Source organism: Prunus persica, chromosome G8 (genome assembly GCF_000346465.2).
Source record: "Prunus persica cultivar Lovell chromosome G8, Prunus_persica_NCBIv2, whole genome shotgun sequence".
Lineage (NCBI taxonomy): Eukaryota > Viridiplantae > Streptophyta > Magnoliopsida > Rosales > Rosaceae > Prunus > Prunus persica.
This window is the reverse complement of record NC_034016.1, coordinates 1,376,567-1,399,796: the sequence shown is the minus strand read 5'-3', so window position 1 is coordinate 1,399,796 and position 23,230 is coordinate 1,376,567. Positions and strand designations below refer to the sequence as shown.

The following is a 23,230-nucleotide window of genomic DNA, read 5'->3' as shown; positions in this document are numbered from 1 at the left end:
GAACGGATTACCCACAGCCGTTAGATTGCAACGGTCACAAAGACATCAAAAATAAAGTAAAAGCTTTACCAATTAAAGTAAAGTGCCTTGACTTGTGCGCGTGCGTGAACATGGAAGAGGGGTCGGTTGTTGGGATGGGACCTTTTTTATTTTATTTTTACGTCCTCTTTATGTTGTCTTTTTAAAAAAAAAAAAAAAAAAAAAGTCTACGTTCATAGATCATCTTTGCAAAAAATTAGACAAATCGAAACTATTTCGACATCCAATTGTGTCCTACGAAATCAATGAACACGGTGCTTCAATAAAGTATTAAAATTTCAATAACTCAGTTGAGTAGTCAAATAATATCGGATTCAAGTGATTTTTTGTGGAGATAATCTTTAAATGATTATCCAAAAAATAGATGTTTTGGATTAGTGAAATACAATGTGAAGGTGGCTTACAAGGTTGTCCAAGTTTAAATAAAAAAATGTGTAAGAAAAGACAAACTTGTGCCCACACGGCCCGACCCAAAAAATAAATAAAACCGGTAAAGCCCGGCCCCTGCCCATTGACGAACATTACCTCCAACGTACAAAGAAGACACCCGCCGCCTGGAGACAGAACCCTATCTCGCGCTCTCTCTCTCTCTCTCAGTTTCCTTGCACAGCACAGACATGGTGAAGCACTACAGGCCTCCCGTAAGTTCTAAATCTCCTCAATAAGTTGCTCATCTATAGGCTATATCATCATCAATCACTATTCAAATCAAAATTTCAAATTTGTAATATATAAATAAACATTTTCTCTTAACTTAGACACAGCTGCTTAGTTTTCTTTTGTCTAATTTTTTCAGGGGAAGAAAAAGGAAGGTAATGCTGCAAGGTACATCACCAGGTCACAAGCCGTCAAGCAACTTCAAGTCAGTCTACCCCTCTTCAGGTCTGTCTGTTTTTCTCCATCTTCCTTCCCATACCTACCTCTACAGATCATGGACAGATTAAACTTGTAATTTGTATCATCCATTCATTCTCCTGTGTATATATATATATATTCCTAAAGTTTATTATTGTTCTTTCTTCAGTGATGACTGAGACTAGCTCAGCTGCATATATTTTCTTTTTGTTATAATTATTATCTATAAACGTTTTATTCTTTGTAAATTAAGAAAATAATAATTTGTCTTGTACCTATTACGCAGTAGTATTTCATGATGATTTTTATGGCTATTCATGCAAATTTTAGGAAACTATGTATTCTCAAGGGGATATTCCCAAGGGAGCCAAAGAAAAAGACCAAAGGGAATCACCATACTTATTATCACTTAAAGGATGTTTCATTCATCCAACATGAACCATTACTCGAGCGCTTAAGAGAGATCAGGGCTTATCAACACAAAATAAAGAAAGCCGAGGCCAAGAAGAACCGGGATCGTGCTACTCTTCTCACACAAAGAAGACCTTCTTACAAATTAGATAAAATTGTTTTGCAGAGGTTAACTTTTTCTTATTCTTATTCAAAATAAAATTTTTATTAAAAGTATGCTGACGTTGCTCTCCCCCCCTCCCCTCTTTCTTTCATTGTTTGTCATGAATCTCTGCCGATTGTCATTTGTTATGTTCCACGAAATTGTGCAGGTATCCGAAATTCCTTGATGCTCTTAGAGATTTGGATGACTGTCTCACAATGGTTCACCTCTTTGCTGCCTTACCTGCTATTGAGGGCCGTATCGAAGTGAAACGCATCCATAACTGTCGGAGGTGAGACTGGCGTTGGAGCATGTGAAAAAACAATTATGTTGAATTGCATCATTCCATGCATGATCTGATTTTACCGAGTATGATTTTCTTAAGCCCTTTGTTGCTTTCATATTTTTTTCTCTAGGTTGGCTCATGAATGGCAAGCTTACATATCTCGTACTCATAGATTGCGTAAAGTCTTTGTGTCTGTTAAAGGCATATATTATCAGGTGCGGTAGCATACCCTATATCATGGTTTTTTTTAATGTTTAACTTTAACTGTGGCATCTTGTGTTTTTTGGGTACAGAGGATTTATACGGTACCGTTGTGTTGTATGTCTGTGCAGGCTGAGGTTAAAGGGCAAGAGGTCACATGGCTGGCTCCTCACCCTTTGCAGCAAGTTTTGACTGATGATATTGACTTCAATATCATGCTAAACTTTTTGGAGTTTTACGAGGTTTCATTCTTTTATTCTTCTATTTTAAATCAATATATGTGCTAGCTGTAAATGGTATTTCGTAACTTTAGCATCCATTAAGCTTCTTCTTTGCTTTCCTTCCAATGAACTGGTTACTTGATCTTCTTGATCATACATGCGTTATAATATCCATTAAGATTCTTCTTTCCTTTTCTTATAAGAAGTCTTTGCTCCCTCCCCGGTGCAGGCACTTCTTGCCTTTGCGAATTGTCATTTATATCATTCCATAAATGTGAGGTATCCACCCATTCTTGATCCTCGATTGGAAGCTGTAGCAGCAGGTGTGCATTTTTACTAGTTGCTTTCCTTAGCTTCAACTTAGCGTTTTTGGCAATGTTGAGTTGTGGATCTTGTGTGTGTTAATGGAGCATGAGTATGATTTAATTCGATTGTAGATCTTTATGCTCTATCAAGGTACTTTGATGCAAACTCTCAATCCTCTGCGTGGGATAGCCAAACTCCAAGTTTGTCTGGATCTGGGAAAGTTGAGAGCCAGCAGATTGGACCTTCGATTGATGAGTCTGAACTAAGACTTGCACAACTGCAGCATCAACTCCCCTCAAATGAACCTGGTGTATTGATGCACCTTGTTGGGGATGTTCTGGGTGAGGATAAAGAGGATAACGATGCGAGGGAGTGCACGAAACTCTTCAAAGATATGAAATTTTTCTTGAACCGTGAGGTAAGTCCTAAAGTTTTTCGTTTGATTTCAGAAATACATTTATTTTCTTTTTCAAAACTTATTTTCTTACCAGTAATGCGTCACTCAATTTTGTAATGCTATATCTTTCTTTTAGTTGATCCGCAGTAGAACATGTACTTTCTCTATGTTCAGGTTTACAGAGAGTCTTTGCTTTTTATCATACCAGCTTTTGGTGGAATTGTTTCCTGGCAAGGAGATGGGGCTCCTTTTGAGGAAGATGATGCCAGCATCACCCATCAGGTATTCTGTTACATTATCTTTACATCAAGTCATTGATTTGTTAAGACATCACACTCGGTCAACATATACGAAAACTGTAGTGTCACTTGCCAAAGAAGGAAACGAAAATACTAAAAGCTAGTCTTTAGTATAACAGTTCTGAATGCTACACTGCTTCTATGTTCTGCAGATTATTGACAGGCCAAGGCATGATGGAAAGATCTGTGGTAGACAATATGTTCAGCCACAGTGGGTCTATGATTGTGTAAATGCTCGGATCATTTTACCAACTGGGGATTATTTGGTGGGAAGGTAATATTGAAGGACATTTTCTCTTATTGTGCGTGTGTTTTGTTCATCTCTCTACCTCGCACCATGATGAAATGACTAGTTATAAGACTCGTGCTATGGTCTGCTTTCCTTGGCTGTGTTTTTCATTTCTCTATTGGCTAATAAAATTTCATGACCTGTAAGATCATTGATTTAGTGCTCTTTTAACAGGGATCTTCCTCCACACTTGTCACCTTTTGATGACAATGACTATTTCGAGATCACTGAACGAGGGAAGGCTGCTGGCATAAATGAAGTCCTGCCACTGCCTGGAATGGAAAGAGAAGACTTGGAAGATCCTCTGAAGTTACTGGCCGAAGGTGTTATTAACCGAGCAGAAGCAGAAGCTGCAAAGGAAAAGCGGAAGAAGGTACGTAGGCAGGTTTTAAAGAATGTAATGCTGTGTAATGTTGAGATGCACGATATCTTTATGCCATTTTATGATGTGATCATATGCAAGGAATTTAACTAAATTCTGGCATGATGTATGCAGATGAAGGCTCATGAGAAGCAGTATCATCATGAATTAATTATGGAAATTCAGGGTGTCACACATTCATCATCTATCTCGAATATAGATAATCTGAGCGCTGATAGGGAAGAACCTCATCATGATTATGAGCAAGTTGACGAGGATAACAGAATTATGTCTGAACTTGAATGGTCACGTTCGTTCAAGGGGCGTATTAAAGCCATGAGGGTAAGTATTTGTTAATGCTAGATATCATGCTACTTTTATTGGTCTCTAAAGTGTGGCATTATTAATTAAACAGGTCAGAATAGCTGTTTGAAAACAGAACGGTCAAATTTTGTTTGGCTTGATTCCATTGGGAACCTGTTTTGAGATTTGATAGTATATTGAATTACTGGCTTGAACAAGGGTTAGCTTGTCATAATATATCTTCTTCATTTGGTTTTGAACTTGCATTGCAGTAGAATTTTGTGGTGGTTGATCTGTAGAATTCCTTCAGAACTCCAGAATCTACCTCTTCTTTTATCTTGTAAATGCAATGGATAATATTTTGTCCTGGATATCTGATTCTTAGATGTTTCTTCATTCAGATAAGCAGGCAACGAAAGAAGCAGTGTGCTGATGTTATCAGGCAACGGAGGAAAATCTTAGAAGAACATGAAGTCTGAAGTTGGACCAGTTGAAAAGAATGTATCTTGCAGACACGTCTTTTAGGAATTTCTCGAGATTAAGAGCCCTATGGTTAAATTTGGCAGTCCTGAAGTTTATATATATAACTATCTAGAAATTGCTTGAAATGTTCCTTTATTTATAGATTCACTCATCTACTTATAACCACTAAGCGGTTTTGCTAGAAACTTATTTATTAATAAGAATTCAAGTTAATGGCTTAGCTAGCGAGAAACAATTGTGTGTAACGGGGATAGCCGTTTCACGCAAGCTAGCCAAACATATAATGAGACATTGGAAGTGCCTCTGGACCAGGCTTCCCCATAACCTATTCTTTGCGAATTAATAAATGATTGAAGAAGAAGAAGAAGGAGAAGACACTTGGGGGGTGTATTCAATATGATTCTAGATCATTTTAAAAGAATTTTTTCAAGTACTAAATTTCATGGAACTCTATGGAATTTTTAGATTTTGCATAGACTTGAAAAAAGTTCTTCATAATTTTGGGTAAATTTTACTTTACTAGCCGCAGGTTTCCTAAAATTCTGACTCTGCTACACAAATTTATTTTCTTCTCTCCTTTAATCCCAACGTTTATTTTTACTATCAATTTCATTTTTCGTTAATATTTCCATCATATTCTCCATTAACCCATGAGGTGGCAATCAATGAGCTTGGTCTTCACCTTCAGTGATATGAAAAGCTCTTGTTTTCAACAAAGAAAGGGAAAGGAAAATAAAATTTAGTAAAGTAATTAATTAATTTACATAAGCTAATTCTAGGGATATACAGAACTAAAATTCATTACAAAAATTTACTTAAGAATCAAAATCAGAATCATAAAACCATGAAATTCATGGGTTCTTTGAAAGAAAAGTAAGTAAGATAAAAAGAATATGCATGTGGTCTCTCTGATACAAATGAATTAAAATCTTGTTATTTCTAGGGATATACGAAATTGAAATTCATTACAAAAATTTACTTAAGAATCAAAATTAAAATCATAAAATCACGAAATTCATGGGTTCTTTGAAAGAAAAGTAAGTAAAATGAAAAGAATATGCATGTGGTCTTTCTGATACAAAAGAATTAAAATCTTGTTTACCTGATTGTGTAGAGTTTTTCTATCAGTCGTTGTTTTCTTAAATTAAATCATTATGGTAAGATCTATGTTTCAAGTTGACATTGTTTTTTCTTTGATGCAGAGGTATATAGAGCAGCACAATGAGGTTGAGCTCTCTGCAATTTGTTTGTAATTAAATTTGCTTTATTTTGTTATGTTTTTAGATTGTAACTTTTATATTGATGCTTGATATTTGTTGTTTTGTCAAAAAAGTGTATTAATGCTTGATGAATTCATTCAATTTGCAACATGTGTATATGAATTGGGCCAATCGTTAATAATTAAGCTCAAAAGTTTTTAAATTTTAATTGGGCTGAAACTTAAAAAAATTGAAGAAGAATAAAAAAATTCAATTGAGATGAAGAGTCGGTCCAAACTGTAAACACCGGAACTGAATTGGATCTAAATCAATTCGAGTACCTGAATCAGACCAGACCAAATATACAGTTCCAATTCCAGTTTTAAGTTGAGATGAGAACCGTATCGTACCCAACCCTAATTGATTATACTAATTTGCTCAAAACTAGACTGTAACGGAAAATAAATAAAAAAACCGCAAGTCTTTATTTACTTTTTTTTAAATCCAGAAAAAGAAGAAGAAAAAAAGGGTGTTTTAATCCCATCATCTCCTTATTCTGCGTTTCAGACATTGAGACCAGGCAGAGTTGGGTAAGCCCCTTCCACCACCTTCTTCTTCTTCTTCTTCTTCTTCTTCTTCTTCTTCTTGTCATTTAATTCCATGTATTTTTTTTTCAGGTTGTGGAAGTATTTTGTGAGTGGGGCGGATTTCAGACTTCCGATTTGGGGCTTTTTTCTTTACCCAATGAGTGAAATACTAATTAAACATTTTCCTGAAGCGAAGACTGTCATTTTTGAGGATGATTTTCCCTTCTCAGAATATATTTTGTCAGCAAAGAAGAGCTTTAAATTCATGGATGAGTTGGACCGTATTGAAATTTCAACCAAAGAAGTCATAGAAAGCAAATTCGGCAGTGATGTTGAAAATCATCTGGGGATGCTGTGCTCATTGATACCGGAATTCATCCATGAGGAGAAGTTTGGAGTAGATTCTGTAATGCTGTGAGTCCTTTTTTTAAATAATAAATAAATATTTTTAAAATTTGAAAGTAAATATAGAAATGCATACTGTCTTCCAACTGAAGATATCTTTCTTGCAGGATTACGCCATTCGGAGATTCTGAAAGGATGCTTGAAGAGAGGCATGGACATACGATTGCCTCAAGTTTATCATCTCTCCTCTACTATATGATTCATTTAATTTTAATGAATAAATGTTGTTACATGTCTTGCAGGATTCAGAAAGGAAATATGGGGAAAAGGTTGATATCTACTAAGATTAAGGACATGCACATTTGGATTGCGAAACTAGGTCGTTCCGAAATGTCAACAGATGAGCTGAAGCGTGATATCATTTTTGGTGATCTCTATGCAGATGACAGAAGTAAGCAATTGTACATAAATGTATTTTGGGTGACCTACTAATTCACCTAATTCCTGTTTCTTTGCAGGTGCCTTTGTCCAACAACTAGAGTTGCTAGTCTTCCTTGTTCCACAGTGGATTTTGAAAGATCCGGAAGAGAATCCAAATAATTTTAGGTATTTTTTTTAATAGTTAGAAATGCAGATGCTAATTGTATATATCTTGCCCTAGAAAATTAAATTAATGAATATTTTCCTGCCTTTTCTTGTAGCATCTGTAGAAAGAATACTAAAGATGCAAAAATAAAGCTTTACCAAGAAATTGATGAAAGAACACTTGGAGAATCACCATCATTTAATTTAAGCAAAGATGATTTCCTGCTAAATCTAAGAAGATCGATTGTAAAGGATTTCGGGGTATGGTTTCTGCCCAGTTCTTCAATTTTATTCTCATATTAGATTCAATTGCATATTCATCCTCTTCAGCAAAGTATATATTGAACTCTTTTGTTTGATTAAAAGTAATTAACTTGATGTAGTTTTCTTGTTAGTCTTCTGGTCCAAGTCTACACACTACAGTTATTAGCCCTTCTGTTTTACTTTTGTTTTGCCTGTTACTGTGAATTTACCTTCATTTCTTTATGATATTGGAATTTCAACTGGTGCCTGGGGATAGTATCTACTAACTAATGCTAGGCCTTCGTGTTTAGTCATCTCACCGGTTGACTACTAGTCCACTATTCTTATACCTTTTGACTTTTTAATTAAATTTTTGTTTCTCAATGAAAAATGGAATCTCGTACTGGTTCAGTGTTTTACTGATTGATGGTATACATATTTCGTCATGCGTGTGGAATGAAGATGCTAAACTATGTCTATGTATAAGGTATTAAGCTCTGCATGATTTATTCTAGTCTAGTATACTCGGGCGTTTAGCACGCACTGCAATGCCTAGATCATATTATTGTTCTGCCTCGATTGGGAATTCGATTTTAGAAATCCATGGTAGAATTCTATGATCAACTATATATATAATTTTTTTAATTTTTTTAATTTTTATTTCAGTTGTATTCTTGTGACACTATGGTTAATATATGCGTGTTTGCATCGCACTTTTACAATGGAATTGGTCCCGATTGTAGCATATTTATGCCATGATTGGATTGTGGGATATTTATGTGCTTGGATTATAGTGAGGGGATCCAGTTTGGTGTCGTTGTCATGACCTGATTGCATATCTTGTTCTCGGGTCTTAATGTAATTTCAAGTTCTAGCATTTTTCACGTCAATGGCAGCCACATATTCTTTCTCAGTATCGGAGAGTGGTGATTGCAGTGATAATTCTATGAATGACTACCCATATCACATGAATTTTTGTTGTCAATCACAGGAGTGCAGCACCTGCTGGGATGATCTCTACAATGACGAAGGATTGAGCGTAGACACACTGCCTTGTGGTCACGCATTTCACTGCAAGTGCGTGAGGGAGTGGTGTGTAGAGAGTGGCAGAAACACAACATGCCCATTGTGCAGAGGGCCAATAATACCGAGAACCATGTGAGTATCAGCAAGCCTTCTGCCTCTTCACCTAATTATTCCCCTCCAACCCAAAAAATTGAGTTGCACCAATTCATAAAGAACTCGGAAATTGAAGCATGCCATTTAACTTTAGATTGCAATCAATATATATGTTTAAATATTTTCGCAGTGCTTGATATTATAATCATTTTTGAGGTATTTAGAATGATTAGCATGTATCCTTACCTATTTCAGATTTTATTCCATAGATTAAGAAAATGATGTGTTTGAGCCAAGATGAATCGCAGGGTGGACAATTCATTCTCTCATGAATTCTGTTGGAGAGAGATATGTGTTTCGTATATTGAGGTGATGTAGAAAATGGTTGAGGTAGTACCTGTGAAGATGGAAAATGGAAGATGTGTGATGCGTGTCTTTGTGCATCCTGCTTCCCTTTATGATTATTCAGATGCATGATGTTATTTCTCTCAAATTATTGGGCTTCTTGTGTAATTTATTTATGAACTTCTTTACCTAAGTAAGATAAACTAATAGGCAGAACAAGAAAACATGAAAGCTAATGACATTCTTATTTGAATTATTGCAGAAATATGGCATGAGGGAAAGCTGATGACTACGTTGATGCTGATGAGATGACTTTGAACTAGCAAACTTTGTAGGTTATGAGTTGTTATGTTTTTCTTCTCGGTTAAAGATCTAGTCACTCTGTTTGACAAAAAGGAAAAAGAAAAAAGAAATAGTCACTCTGTGAATGTACTAACCATTGTGGGCGTAGATTATGGATTTTTGATGGGAGCATAACCATTTGTGAAAGCTGACTACGCAATTGCATGCTCCTACAATCACTTCATGGAAGCTAGTAAAAGGGTCGGATTTAGATTAAGCATTTTTGACGTGTTTATTATCCTGACCCGAACCCAAAATTGGGGGCATGGGTTTGATTTGAAGTGGGCCAAATCGATTTGGGAACGGATTACCCACAGCCGTTAGATTGCAACGGTCACAAAGACATCAGAAATAAAGTAAAAGCTTTACCAATTAAAGTAAAGTGCCTTGACTTGTGCGCGTGCGTGAACATGGAAGAGGGGTCGGTTGTTGGGATGGGACCCTTTTTTTTACGTCCTTCATTGCTTGGTTCTACGAGAAAACTGCCGTAATAAAGATTCCTTTCTGGAAGAAGACATTGTATATTACACGTCGAGCATTGTTAGCCGCGCGTACCACACCATGGCACAGACCCCAAAACTTTTCTATTTTTGTTTGTTTAATCATTGTATTATAATTTCAAGTTTTCTCTCATTTACAACCGTGCCTTCTAAAAAAGAAAAAGAGCCCTTTTCGACCAAAAAAGAAAAAAAAAAGAAAAAGAGCCCTAATGCAAAACCCAGTCCTAAAATCATGCATGAAAAAGGAGGTTGTGTTATTGCAGGAGAGTGGAGAGAGAAATGTGGTAGAAGAAAAAATAGGTGTAGAAAAATAAAACTAACATAACATATATAACATGCGTAAGTAAGTTAAAACTTTTAATATGTAATTACTATATTACCCATAATAATTAAATATGATTAGACTGAGAGAGGCAAACCCAGAAAGATTTATTAGACTGAGGGAGGCAAAGCAACCCAAAAAAGAAAAGAAAAGAAAAGAAAACAAAACCAGAGACCAAAGAAACTAAGGGAGACAAGACAAGGCCCTAATTAACAACTACCAGGATGCACAGAAAATACTGCAAGCACCCTGCCCTTCAAAGAATCGGACCTTCCAAGTTCCGAGAGATGCTAGCAGCAATATTTATACTTAATTTTATGAACATAAACGTCGTTCTTGGTTGGATCGGATCTGCCGGAACCAGCCACTTTGTTTCGTGGTGGGGTTGTTGGGTTTCTCGAAGGGGTGGTGGTGTTTGGGGTAGACTGCAGAACAGCCTTTGTGGATGGGGTTGTTGGGTCTCGAAGGGGTGGTGGTTTCTGGGGTAGACTGCAGAGCAGCCAGACGCACAGGTGAGCCACCCTATACTAATTAATTACTTACATACCTTCCTCATGAGTTTTACGAGAAAAGTTTAGTTTTGATGACGTCTTATTTCTGTAGAATTACTTCCTTCATAGTTTCTTATATCATCATCATCATCATCATCAGTGTTCTTATATTAGATTAATAACCACTGAATATATATTTAGATTGATGGAGCATTATAGAAATATGGTTGATCAGTTCCTGATCTAAGGCTAATTACGCTTAATTTTTATTTTATTTTACGGAGTTTAGGTTAGTTTTCATATCCATTGACCCATAGACTTTAGATCTTTTCTTTCTCTCTTTCTCTCTTTCTCCTTCAAATTTTATTCTTTGTTGTTGTTGTCGTTGTTGTTGTTGTTGTTGTTGTTGTTGTTGTTGTTGTTGTTGTTATTATCATTATTATTATTATTCTTGTATCTATAGAAATTCCATACATTATTTTTGTTACAAATTAATACCCAATATTTTTATTTTTATTTTTTATCTATCAAACAAGTTTGTTAATTCACTTTTCAGTAAACTTTCAACTTGGGTAGGTTAGAAAATTCAGCTTAAAAATAAACACGAAAACCAAATTCTAAACGAAAATGACAAAAATAAAATTTAAGCCTCAAACAACACCTCTTTCAATAAGGTGCCCGCCTGTCGGGCAATGTTTCTCTAGAAAGCACTTTTGCTCATATTCATGTTCGTGCCAAGTGAGCCGTTCATTGGTCAACCCAAATCTGCCAACGAGGATGTCAAGTTTAGAAGTGTGGTGGACTCTTAGAATATAAACACTCCACATTGGAAAAATAGGAGTTCTCTTAGGACGATAGTTCAGCTCTTGGGCACTTTTCCATTAAAACCGGTTTCATAGGAGCAATTTCTATCGACAGGTTCCTTTAAGCAATCCTTACTCTTGAGATACGTCTAGGCTAGCTTCTAGAATGTTAGGGCTTGTTTGGTAGTTCCTAATTTAGAACAACTTAAAAACACTTGCATGACCTTTGTTTAGGAGTTCTTATGTAGGAAGCACTTATACTCATACACCCCTTATTTTGAAGCAACTCACACTTGGAAGTCTTCCCTAAAGAAACACCTACTAGTGTGTATATATATATATATATATATATATATATATATATATACAGAGAGCTTCCATTGAGGGATCCCTCAAATAAGCTTATTTGAGGGACACCCCTTGTAGGCCCCACTCCGGATTGTATTTCACTAATCCAAACCGTCTATTTTGTAGATACTCATTCAAAGATCATCTCTACAAAAAATCACTTGAATCCGATATCATGTGACCACTCAATTGAGTTATTGAAATTTTAGTACTTTTCTTAAAGCACCGTGTTCATTGATTTTGTAAGACACAATTGGATGTCGAAACGGTTTCCGATTTGTCTAATTTTTTGTAAGGATGATCTATGAATGAATACCTAAAAAATAGATGGTTTGGATTATTGGGAAAAGAATTGTAGGGTACCCTAAATGGCGTCCCTCAAATAAAATTATTTGAGGGATCCCTCAATAGAAGGGGACTGTATATATATATATATATATATATTTTTTAAAATTAAAAAAAAAAAACACAAAAAATGTTTATAATCCACAATCACTTTTACCTTTTTCTTCCAACAGAAAGCGGTTTTAGCCCTATAATAGCACTACCAAACAAGCCCTCGACAAAAAACGCTTCTAAAATCATTTGGTACAAATAAAAGTGTTATTTTGTTGTGAATCCGGTTTAAGAATGGGCAAAGTAAATGAACTCGGGAAACACAAGAAAATAAGCAAGAAGATTCCATGGATCAACGTGGTACGGCTATGTGCCTATGTTTGTAGGGCAACGACAACAAATCTTCACTATATAAAAAATGAGTACAAAAAAATATCTTATGAATCCTCTAGGTCCAAGGCTTGATAAGCAACTAGAAAGAATTAATTAGAACAAGAAACAAGGAAACACTCTTATCTCTTTTCTCGTCTCTCTGACACACTTTGCCCTTTCAATATTCTCTCACTCCAATTTCTTACACTTGTATTCAATGGTTTTGCTCTCCGTTCACTCTCTTTTTGGAGTGGTATTCCTGCTCATTCTCTTTGGACTGGAACTCCCTCTCCTTCTCTATACCTATAATAAAAGCGTTTATGGGCAAAAGTGCTTTGAGCAAAATAGAAAATAGAGGAGAATACTAGCCAATAAACAGTTGGGCCCAACTAGTGGTATAGCAGACTCATAATTCAACGGACCTCATCAAAACCATTTCATCCGGCATGTGTATTTTTTATTTTCCAATGGATTTACATCTTTCATTAATGAAATTTTTTTGATGTAGTGAGTAATAGCTCTGGTTGGTTGCTGTTCAAGAATTCTTGTTCAGGCAGTTCATACCATCGTACACTCTTAACTCCTTGAGTGGTATTCAATAGTTTTGCTCTCTGCTCACTCTCTGTTTAGAGTGCTAAACTCTAAACTCTAGAAGTAAAACTCACCCTAAAGTCAAAAACACTAATCACCTATACATGTTACCTATGGCCTTGGTGGTGATATCCTTACATATAGGGTGATGCGCTGGTTTTATTGATTGCCTTAGTCATAATATTCACCGCTTTGTCACACTGTTATGTGTGAGCTTTGTACTATTATTTTATTCTTAATTGCTTCTCGGTTGTACATTATGGCCACAATGTAGAATATTGCTCCATTATCAGGATTAATATCTTTACTAAATTTCCTGTGGCACAGTGATCTTATACTTAGTAAATTTTGTTGAATAAATATTTGAATGAAGTTTGATCTCTTTCAAATTCTGCTGTCATTCTTCCATCTGAAGTTCTTATGCCATTCTGAAATGTTTCATTACTTATGTAAGAGTTATTGCATCTATACACAACTGAAGTTCGATTTATTGTTTGCAGATGTACTTTTAGCACGTGGATTGTTGGGAGATTACTTTATTCTTGCCGATTCTACTTGTTGCACAACTGAAATGCTGTTTCAGCACCCCTTTGTTGAAGGTGATCGTAATGGAAGTGTTGTGTTGGTGATTTAATGTCGTCAGTTTATGGCGAGCTAGCATTTGAGAACTTAAAAGATTATTATCCTGTGACTTTGGCAAGCATTTTAGAGTTGCTCAACTGAGCGTCAGTGCTGCGGCGTCATTGCTTCCCAACCCATCATGCTTTGAGATCCAAAAAAGGTCCAGACACATCTCAGTTTTATTGATTTCTGAAGCCATTGATGCGGACCAGTCTTTGAAGGATGCTAGACCAGGTATCAGTCTTCTGGAATGCCATCTAACAACATTTGAAAGGTCTGCCCTTTTGTTCACCAACCAACCACACGTCTAGTTCACTTGTGGATTTGCATCGTTTGGGTGTTCAATGTTGTCATGGTAGTTCATCCATGCTAGCAAGGAGTTGCCAAACTTATGCTGAATCTTATATTCAACAAATCACAAGAGGGAAAATTTATGATCTAGGTACCAATTCAGATTATTTTTTGTGGTATATTGTATTTGTGCAATATGCTGACCTGATAGCTGCTTCTACTGCATACATAAATGAGAGCCAACATATTTTTGATGAATCATGTGAAGATTATATTTTGTCAGTCTTTGGTGGTAGCATTACTTGGAAGCTGTTTTTGTGATGTTAGTGATACCATGCTGTGTATAGAGAAGGGGACAAAAGTCCACAAGTATCAGTGTTGGTTCTTATGGGTGCATGATTTGGATTTAGTAGTGGATACCTGAGGAGCCCCCCACACAACAACAAGAGATATTTATCTTCTTGCTTCCATGTTGAAGTTAACGACTACTTCCTTTTTGAAAGCTATTTGGCGTGCAAGGCATGGTGGGAATTTGGGTTCTCCGAAAACCTTAAAAGATGCTTCTTCAAAGGAATATGATTTTGGAGTGGGTATCATTGGCTGTTTTCACCAATTAAATGTCTCTACCTAATCAAAAAGTTCTTATTTGACATGAAGAAATCCTCTCCTGCCCAATGATACATAAGACTTCCAAGTGGGTGCTTCTGTATTGTTCAGGCTTGGTACCGTCAAATTTTTCCAGTGGTGGATAGATTTGTTTTAGTTCAGGGCTGCTGCATATCAACAGTCATGGGTTATTAAATCTTTATATTGTTTTCTAAGAGGATGATCCAGTTTCACTTAGGTCATTTAGTTTCTGTCTCTCAAACGTTGTCATCTGGATTGTCTTGTGACAAGGCTACAGAGGTGAGCTTTGTTTTTCTTTTACAACTTTGAGTTCAGTTCATTTGTTTATATTTTTTCAGTTTATATTTTTTCATTCTCTAAACTGAAAAAAATAAAAAATGAAATGTTTATTTCTTCGAACCGATGATATACACTAAAACAAATGACATATGTTGCAGGCCGTGGTGAAAAAGAAATGTATCGCATTGAAATTTCAGAAATTTTATACGCCTGAGGTAAATACTATTGCACACCATAAAGAATAGCTTTCACTGATTTGCTGAGCATGTGTATCTTCTGTTCATACTTCTTTTGTCTTCAATTTGTATTCAGTTTAATTATTTGTTAATACCTGTGACCAACATTTGTCCTGCGGGGTCGTGTTTATCTAGACTTTCATAGGGTTCCTTAGGCTTGATTTGGCAATTTTTGTGTAGTCAAGCATTTAGATCTTGTGCTTCACAAAAAAAAATCCCTCAAAACACTCTAACATAGTAAAAAACACTTTGTAAGTTACAAAGAAGATCATCTAGGTATCTTATAACCAAACAAGTCAAACTTTAACCTAAGTACTAACATCCAAAAGAAAATTGTTAAACAAGATACAAGTATTTGTAGAGATATGTCCTTTTTATGCTAGAGTATCCACTCTCATATTAGCTTCTCAAAAGATATACCGTATAGAGACCCGGAAATAAAGAAAGAAAGAAAGAAGAAAAAAGAATTGCTATCTACCTTCCTCAGTCTGCCTTTGGCATTCTTTTGTTGACACATAGACTCGACTTGCACAAAAGGATTATTCTTCCACATATACCCTTAATAAATCTAACAACTACAAATTAAAAAAATAAATAAATAAAACCCTAATTTTTATTACATCAGGTATATTGGTGCCAGGAAATAGAATCTGATCCTTTTTTGAAAAAAAATTATCATATATCATGAGGCATAACACAAGGGAGATTGTCAAGCTCAACAATTCGGCACTCCTCAAGCTTCACAAGGGATGATTTCTTTTTAGTTATTTCATTTTTTGATTTTGTTAATTTAACTCCCGAATCTAAAACTCCAGAGGCGTTTCGTTTGATAACCATTTCAATAATTTTAGTTTTTAGATTTCATTTTTTGTGCTAGAGTACAGAGGAAGAAGAGGGAGAATGGAAGTAAGAATGAGATTGGAGAGGGGATTGAGAGGAAAGATAAGAGGAGAGGATGGAAAGGAGGAGTAACAAAAGTGAAAACAAAATTATTTTGTTTTCACTTTTGTTACTCCTCCCTCTCATCCTCTCTCTCAATCTCATCCTCACTTCCATTCTTACTCTCATTTTCTTCTATACACAAAAAATGAAAACTAAAACTAAAATTTAAATGGTTATCAAACGGGCCCTAAGCTTTCTAAGGAAGATTTTACACCATAAAGTCAAAATATTACAACTAGAAATGTAAGGGCATCAATATAATTTCTCCCACTAATTATTTTTACAACATGACAATAAGTGGAGGGGGGGTTTTTCCCCTCCAATTTCCATATTGAATGGATTCCCTATAAAACTATAGCTTCTTAGTGATTATACTAATTTTCTCAAAAATAGACTCTTAAAGCTCCACATTCAACACCACACGGAAAAAAAAAAAAACACTGCAAGTCTTTATTTACTTTTTTTAAATCCACAAAACAAATAAAAACAATTAGGCCTTTTAATCCCATCAGCTCCCAGACTATTCTCGCGTTTCAGACATTTAGACCAGGCAGAGAAACCAGGCAGAGTATCGGTAAGCCCCTTACCACCACTTTCTTCTTCTTCTTCTTTCCTAAATTCTAATTTAGGGATTCATTTAATATCTAATTTCTGAGATGTGGCTTTATGAATTGGTGGAGTCTCTTCTTCTTCTTTCCTAGATTCTAACTTAGGGATTTAATTCGTGTCTAATGTCTGAGCTGTGGCTTTATGAATTGGTGGAGTCTCTTCTTCTTCTTTCCTAGATTCTAACTTTGGGATTTGATTCATGTCTAATGTCTGAGCTGTGGCTTTATGAACTAGTGGAGTCTTTAATTTCTAATTTCTGAGCTGTGGCTTTATGAATTAGTGGAGTCTCTTCTTCTTCTTTCCTAGATTCTAACTTTGGGATTTAATTCATGTCTAATGCCTGAGCTGTGGCTTTATGAACTAGTGGAGTCTCTTCTTCTTCTTTCCTAACCTCCTCCTTCTTCTTCTTTCCTAAATTCTAATTTAGGGATTCATTTAACGTCTAATTTCTGAGATGTGGGTTTATGAATTGGTGGAGTCTCTTCTTCTTCTTTCCTAGATTCTAACTTAGGGATTTAATTCATGTCTAATGTCTGAGCTGTGGCTTTATGAAATAGTGGAGTCTCTTCTTCTTCTTTCCTATATTCTAACTTAGGATTTAATTCATGTCTAATGTCTGAGCTGTGGCTTTATGATCTGGTGGATTCTTTAATGTCTAATTTCTGAGATGTGGCTTTATTAATTGGTGGCGTCTCTTCTTCTTCTTTCTTAGATTCTGACTTAGGGATTTAATTCATGTCTAATGTCCGAGCTGGGGCTTTATGAACTAGAGGAGTCTCTTCTTCTTTCCTAGATTCTGACTTAGGGATTTAATTCATGTCCAATGTCTGAGCTGTGGCTTTATGAACTAGTGGAGTTGTTAATGTCTAATTTCTGAGCTGTGGCTTTATGAATTAGTGGAGTCTCTTCTTCTTTCCTAGATTCTAACTTAGGGATTTAATTCGTGTCTAATGCCTGAGCTGTGGCTTTATGAACTAGTGGAGTCTCTCCTTCTTCTTTCCTAACCTTCTCCTTCTTCTTTCCTAAATTCTAATTTAGGGATTCATTTAATGTCTAATTTCTGAGATGTGGCTTTATGAATTGGTGGAGTCTCTTCTTCTTCTTGCCTAGATTCTAACTTAGGGATTTAATTCATGTCTAATGTCTGAGCTGTTGCTTTATGAACTAGTGAGTCTCTTCTTCTTCTTTCCTAATCTTCTTATTCTTCTTCTTTCTAAATTCTAATTTAGGGATTCATTTAATGTCTAATTTCTGAGCTGTGGCTTTATGAATTGGTGGAGTCTCTTCTTCTTCTTTCCTAGATTGTAACTTAGGGATTTAATTCATGTCTAATGCCTGAGCTGTGGCTTTATGAACTAGTGGAGTCTCTTCTTCTTTCCTAACCTCCTCCTTCTTCTTTCCTAAATTCTAATTTAGGGATTCATTTAATGTCTAATTTCTGAGCTGTGGCTTTATGAACTGGTGGAGTCTCTTCTTCTTCTTTCCTAGATTCTAACTTAGGTTTTAATTCATGTCTAATGTCTGAGCTGTAGCTTTATGAACTAGTGGAGTCTGTTCTTCTTCTTTCCTAATATTCTTCTTCTTCTTCTTCGTCTTTCCTAAATTCTAATGTAGGGATTCATTTAATGTCTAATTTCTGAGCTGTGGCTTTATGAATTGGTGGAGTCTCTTCTTCTTCTTTCCTAGATTGTAACTTAGGGATTTAATTCATGTCTAATGCCTGAGCTGTGGCTTTATGAACTAGTGGAGTCTCTTCTTCTTTCCTAACCTCCTCCTTCTTCTTTCCTAAATTCTAATTTAGGGATTCATTTAATGTCTAATTTCTGAGATGTGGCTTTATGAATTGGTGGAGTCTCTTCTTCTTCTTGCCTAGATTCTAACTTAGGGATTTAATTCATGTCTAATGTCTGAGCTGTGGCTTTATAAACTAGTGGAGTCTCTTCTTCTTCTTTCCTAATCTTCTTATTCTTCTTCTTTCTACATTCTAATTTAGGGATTCGTTTAAAGTCTATAATTTCTGAGCTGTGGCTTTTTGAATTGGTGGAGTCTCTTCTTCTTCTTGCCTAGATTCTTACTTGGGGATTTAATTCATGTCTAATTTCTGAGTTGTGGCTTTATGAACTAGTGGAGTCTCTTCTTCTTCTTCTTCGTCTTTCCTAAATTCTAATTTAGGGATTCGTTTAATGTCTAATTTCTGAGCTGTGGCTTTATGAATTGGTGGAGTCTCTTCTTCTTCTTTCCTAGTTTGTAACTTGGGATTCATGTCTAATATCTGAGTTGTGGCTTTATGAACTAGTGGAGTCTCTTCTTCTTCTTTCCTAATCTTCTTCTTCTTCTTCTTCTTTCCTAAATTGTAATTTAGGGTTTCATTTAATGTCTTATTTCTGATCTGTGGCTTTATGAACTAGTGGAGTCTCTTCTTCTTCTTTCCTAGATTCTGACTTAGGATTTAATTCATGTCTAATGTCTGAGCTGTGGGTTCATGAACTAGTGGAGTCTTTAAAGTCTAATTTCTGAGATGTGGCTTTATGAATTAGTGGAGTCTCTTCTTCTTTCCTAGATTCTAACTTAGGGTTCAAATTCATGTGTAATGTCTGAGCTGTGGCTGTATGAGCTAGAGTCTATAATGTCTAATTTCTGAGCTGTGGCTTTATGAATTAGTAGAGTCTCTTCTTCTTCTTTTCCTAGATTCTAACTTAGGGATTTAATTCATGTCTAATTTCTGAGCTGTGGCTTTATGAATTAGTGGACTTGTTCTTTTGAATTCATCTTTGGTTTGGTTTTGTTGGCCTTCTTTTTGTTCCTTCTAATATATCAATACTCCACCAGCCCTCTGACATCTTCCCTTCTTCTCCTTCTCGTAGGCTCCTACTTCTTCAGTTCTCTTCTTCTTCTTCTTGTCATTTATTTCTTGTATTTTTTCTTTCTACATTCTAATTTAGGGATTTCAAATTCAGGGTTTTAGTTAATTCCTAAGTGCCATGTTAGAGATTCAATTAATGTCTAATTGATGAACTGTGGCTTTTTGAATTATCAAGTGTACCTGTTGTTTTTAATTAATCTGTGTATTGTTGTATTCCTTTGGTTTTGAATTGATCTTTTGTAAAATTTCAGATTTCCGCCTTTAAATTTCAGTGGCACAGCAGCTTGCAATGAGTGTACTATATGGACGTCTTTCCCTTTCTACCAATGAACTTGCAAGGCCCGGCTTTCGCAAGTTGGATTATATTCAGTCGGCAGCGAAGCTCTTGAGGTTTATCAAGTGTTTGGGCCGTAAAGAAATCCCACAAGAAGAGCTGTTAGTGAAAATCTTTTCAGATGATATTGAAAATCTGATTGAGTTGCTTCACATCTTGCTACCGGAACTGATTTGTGAAGTAAAAGTGGGGGGCAAATTAGTCAAGCGGTGAGTTTCTTTTATTTTTTGTTTTCTTGACAAATATTAGAAATGCACACTATATGCCATTTCATAGGTACAAACATTGTGTTGTCTGATTTCTATCACATATTTTTTGCAGGTTTACAGAGATGGTGTGTGTTGGACCGGCTCTTGAAAGGCGGTATGGTCAAACGAGTTGTGCTTAAACTTTTCTTTATTATGTAATTAATTCAATTTCAATGGTATGATATCCTTGCATTTCTTCTTGCAGCATTGAAGAAGATCAATTGAATGCTAGGGATGCATTTAGGATTAGGAAACTACGGGATTGGCGTCTAGATCACTTTTGCTGGGAGATATCAAAGGAGGAATTTAAAGATGCTATTCTTTTTAGTCGATTATATGATGATGAGAGGGGTAAGTGAGCAAAGAAAATATATATTTTGTGATCTCTGTAACCTTTGAAGACAATAAAAGCACGAAGTGGCCAAACAGCTCCTTTTTTGTTAACCTTCATTATTTTTTGTGTAACCTTTTGATGTGGCTGTTTCACTGGCTCCTTTTTTGTTTTTTCACAGCGATGGTTGACAAACAACTGGAGCTATTAGTTTTCCTCTTTCCTCATTGGATTTCAAAAGCACAGATGAACGATAAATGGATTCTTCGGTAAATCTTTTAATTTATTTATTTGATTTTAAATAGTTAGAAACACATAATACTTGAAACATCTAGAAAGAAAGAAATGGATCATGCCTTCTCTTGCAGGGTTAAGAAAGAAGAAACTGAGGAAGTAGAAACGCAGCTTCAGCTTGCAATGCGTTCAATAAAGCCTCCACAATCGCGTGGTAGCGATGAAGTCTATGAATTCTTGTTTGCTCTTAGAAGATCGTTTGTGAAGAATGCAGGGGTACAGTTTCTGTTCGATTCTATTCTTTTCTTAAATTTGTTTCAATTCCATATTCATTGCAACACAACTCTGCAACCAAGTGTACTGTATTTAATTGTTTTTTTGGTGATGTTTGAAAAACAACTTATTGTAACCTGCTTGTATTTCTTTATGCTATAAGAACGTTAATTCTTGTGAAGAGATGTATTACTAATTGATGCTGGGCTTGCAAAAAGGCAAGATTTATATTCTACTGCAGTGTCGAGGCCTAGTTGCTTACTGTGATGAACAACGGTATTGCTTTTTCTTTTTGGGTTGTATTTTGTTTTTCAAACCATGGTTATTTGCATATATGTAAGTATGTATGTACGTCTTCCTTCCATGACATTGGCACTAGGTTCCTTATGCGATATTTGAAGTGATATTGAGGTTAGTGTCTGGATTGAAGGATTTGCATGGCATGCCTGGATTGTAGAATATGTATGGCCTTGGGTTATGTGGAGGAGGTCCAGTTTTGGAGTCATTGCTATGAACTGATTGCTTTATCATGGTCTCAAATCTTGATGTAATTCTAATTTCTAGAAATTTGTACTTGAGTGTGAGCCATTTTCATTCTCAATTCCAGAATGTGGCGACTGCAGTGGTGATTATGTGAATGACTACGACTGACTTCTCCTCATGACATGAATTTTTCTGTGATTACTTGCAGAATTGCTTCTGCTGCCGTGATGAGCTCTACAATGATACTTTTAAGGAAGTCATTGAATATCCCTGCAATCATCGATTTCACAAGAGATGCACTGAGGAGAGCAACACTGTTCACTGCCCGCTTTGTGCAGACACACAAAAGTAAGTGGACTTTACTCAGGTGCTCCTAAGACCACTTCATTAGAGCTATTAGCAATATGTGCTCATCCGCGCGAGCACCTTACCCGCTGTTAATTCCCTGATACAGTATCTCTATAACTGAATTATCTTCCATCTTAGCTACTCAAATGTACGCAAGCAAATGATTTTGTTGTGAAATTGATGGTTGCTTATGTTTTCATCTTAATTATAATATGCTTTGCTTGTAAGTTAAATTCTTCAAAGTAGGCTTGACTTTGGTTGGGTTTAATCGAAGTAAGGGGTTTTCTAATCTAACGTGACTGACACCATGGATATTACAGGAACAGGAAGAAGCACAAGAAGACGCGAATGAAGACGTAGTCTATTGGTATCAATAGGTGCTCCTAAGAACACCACTTCATTAGAGTCTTGATATAGTCTCTCGCTCTCTTTCTCCATCACTGAATTATCTATTATATTACTAGCTACTGTATTGGTTATTATTGTGAGCAAATGATTTTGTTGTGCAATCTATGGATGGGTTATCTTTTCATCTTATATTATATGCTTGGAATATGATTGTGTTTGTAAGTATAATTCTTCCAAGTAGGCTTGATTGTTTGGCTGGCTGGCTTGAATTGAAGTTTTAGCAGTGGATTTTGGCATCCAAAATCAATTCAGCAATCCCAAAATTTTCACTCCGATTAGGAATTTCTGAAAGATATTGGGCCTACGCAACACTACTGGACACTTGATGTGGATGGGATAAGAAAAATGCTCTTTGTATTGATTATTCCCTTTCACTATGCTGCTCTCCACTCTTTCTATGCATGAGACATCAGCTCATCTGAGTTGAACAAAACCATGGTTGAGAAGCGTTTAGGAAAACTCATCCAAATAATTTTGCAAACCATCATCTCATCTCATTCAAATATGGGCATAAAAAATAAAACCTACCATAAGCTCTATCATGTGGGTAGGAGTTGGAAATTCCCATATACACCACACCACTCCATCCCAAAAACCACCAGCGCCCAAAAATAAACCCTAATAAAATAACACGACCACCTTGTGTCCTTTTTTGTTTGTTTGTTTTGGTTGAACCACCTTGCTTCTTTAAATTGGGTTGGTTTGTTTCTTGTTGCTTATGATCTCTATGCTCATCGGGGCGGTTCTCTAGTGAGAGAACCGCTTTATGCGAACACTATGTGAGAACATCATTGGATTAGATCCTGTGGCTCCGACAAAAGCAGTTGTACATAACATATTTGTAGTAGAATGAACCCCTGAACTCCTCACCGACAATGAATGAAACAAAATATTTGAGGAGTATTAGTAAATGAACTCTGGTAATATTTTAGTGAGTCAACTATATTCCTAACACTTGGTGTGCCCACAAGATCAATGATAC

At 35.9% G+C, this 23,230-nt stretch overlaps 3 protein-coding genes across 6 annotated transcripts; all 3 read left to right on the top strand.

Annotated features, from left to right (window-relative positions):
• Nucleotides 551–4,970, top strand: LOC18768870 (pescadillo homolog). Its single transcript, XM_007199774.2, has 13 exons — nucleotides 551–680; nucleotides 836–921; nucleotides 1,225–1,473; nucleotides 1,617–1,739; nucleotides 1,864–1,948; nucleotides 2,066–2,176; nucleotides 2,385–2,478; nucleotides 2,593–2,879; nucleotides 3,033–3,140; nucleotides 3,310–3,431; nucleotides 3,621–3,819; nucleotides 3,943–4,149; nucleotides 4,512–4,970. The coding sequence occupies exons 1-13, from the start codon at nucleotides 657–659 to the stop codon at nucleotides 4,587–4,589; spliced, it is 1,773 nt and encodes a 590-aa protein (XP_007199836.2). The 5' UTR covers nucleotides 551–656; the 3' UTR covers nucleotides 4,590–4,970.
• Nucleotides 6,288–9,505, top strand: LOC109950733. Of its 2 annotated transcripts, none has more exons than XM_020570717.1 (8): nucleotides 6,288–6,382; nucleotides 6,470–6,793; nucleotides 6,892–6,933; nucleotides 7,027–7,151; nucleotides 7,243–7,330; nucleotides 7,426–7,570; nucleotides 8,544–8,710; nucleotides 9,279–9,505. In XM_020570717.1, the coding sequence occupies exons 2-8, from the start codon at nucleotides 6,537–6,539 to the stop codon at nucleotides 9,289–9,291; spliced, it is 837 nt and encodes a 278-aa protein (XP_020426306.1). In that variant the 5' UTR covers nucleotides 6,288–6,382; nucleotides 6,470–6,536; the 3' UTR covers nucleotides 9,292–9,505. The 2 variants fall into 2 exon arrangements, with proteins under 2 accessions (XP_020426306.1, XP_020426305.1); XM_020570716.1 differs by having other exon boundaries at nucleotides 7,027–7,175.
• Nucleotides 10,592–22,457, top strand: LOC18768660. Of its 3 annotated transcripts, none has more exons than XM_020570719.1 (10): nucleotides 10,592–10,692; nucleotides 13,622–14,939; nucleotides 15,098–15,154; nucleotides 19,862–20,132; nucleotides 20,245–20,286; nucleotides 20,377–20,522; nucleotides 20,684–20,771; nucleotides 20,871–21,012; nucleotides 21,701–21,840; nucleotides 22,161–22,425. In XM_020570719.1, exons 4-10 carry the CDS (start codon nucleotides 19,879–19,881, stop codon nucleotides 22,198–22,200), a joined length of 852 nt encoding a protein of 283 aa, XP_020426308.1. In that variant the 5' UTR covers nucleotides 10,592–10,692; nucleotides 13,622–14,939; nucleotides 15,098–15,154; nucleotides 19,862–19,878; the 3' UTR covers nucleotides 22,201–22,425. The 3 variants fall into 3 exon arrangements, with proteins under 3 accessions (XP_020426308.1, XP_020426307.1, XP_007201876.2); XM_020570718.1 differs by having other exon boundaries at nucleotides 10,593–10,692; nucleotides 19,841–20,132; XM_007201814.2 differs by lacking the exons at nucleotides 10,592–10,692; nucleotides 13,622–14,939; nucleotides 15,098–15,154 and adding an exon at nucleotides 16,239–16,691 and having other exon boundaries at nucleotides 19,841–20,132; nucleotides 22,161–22,457.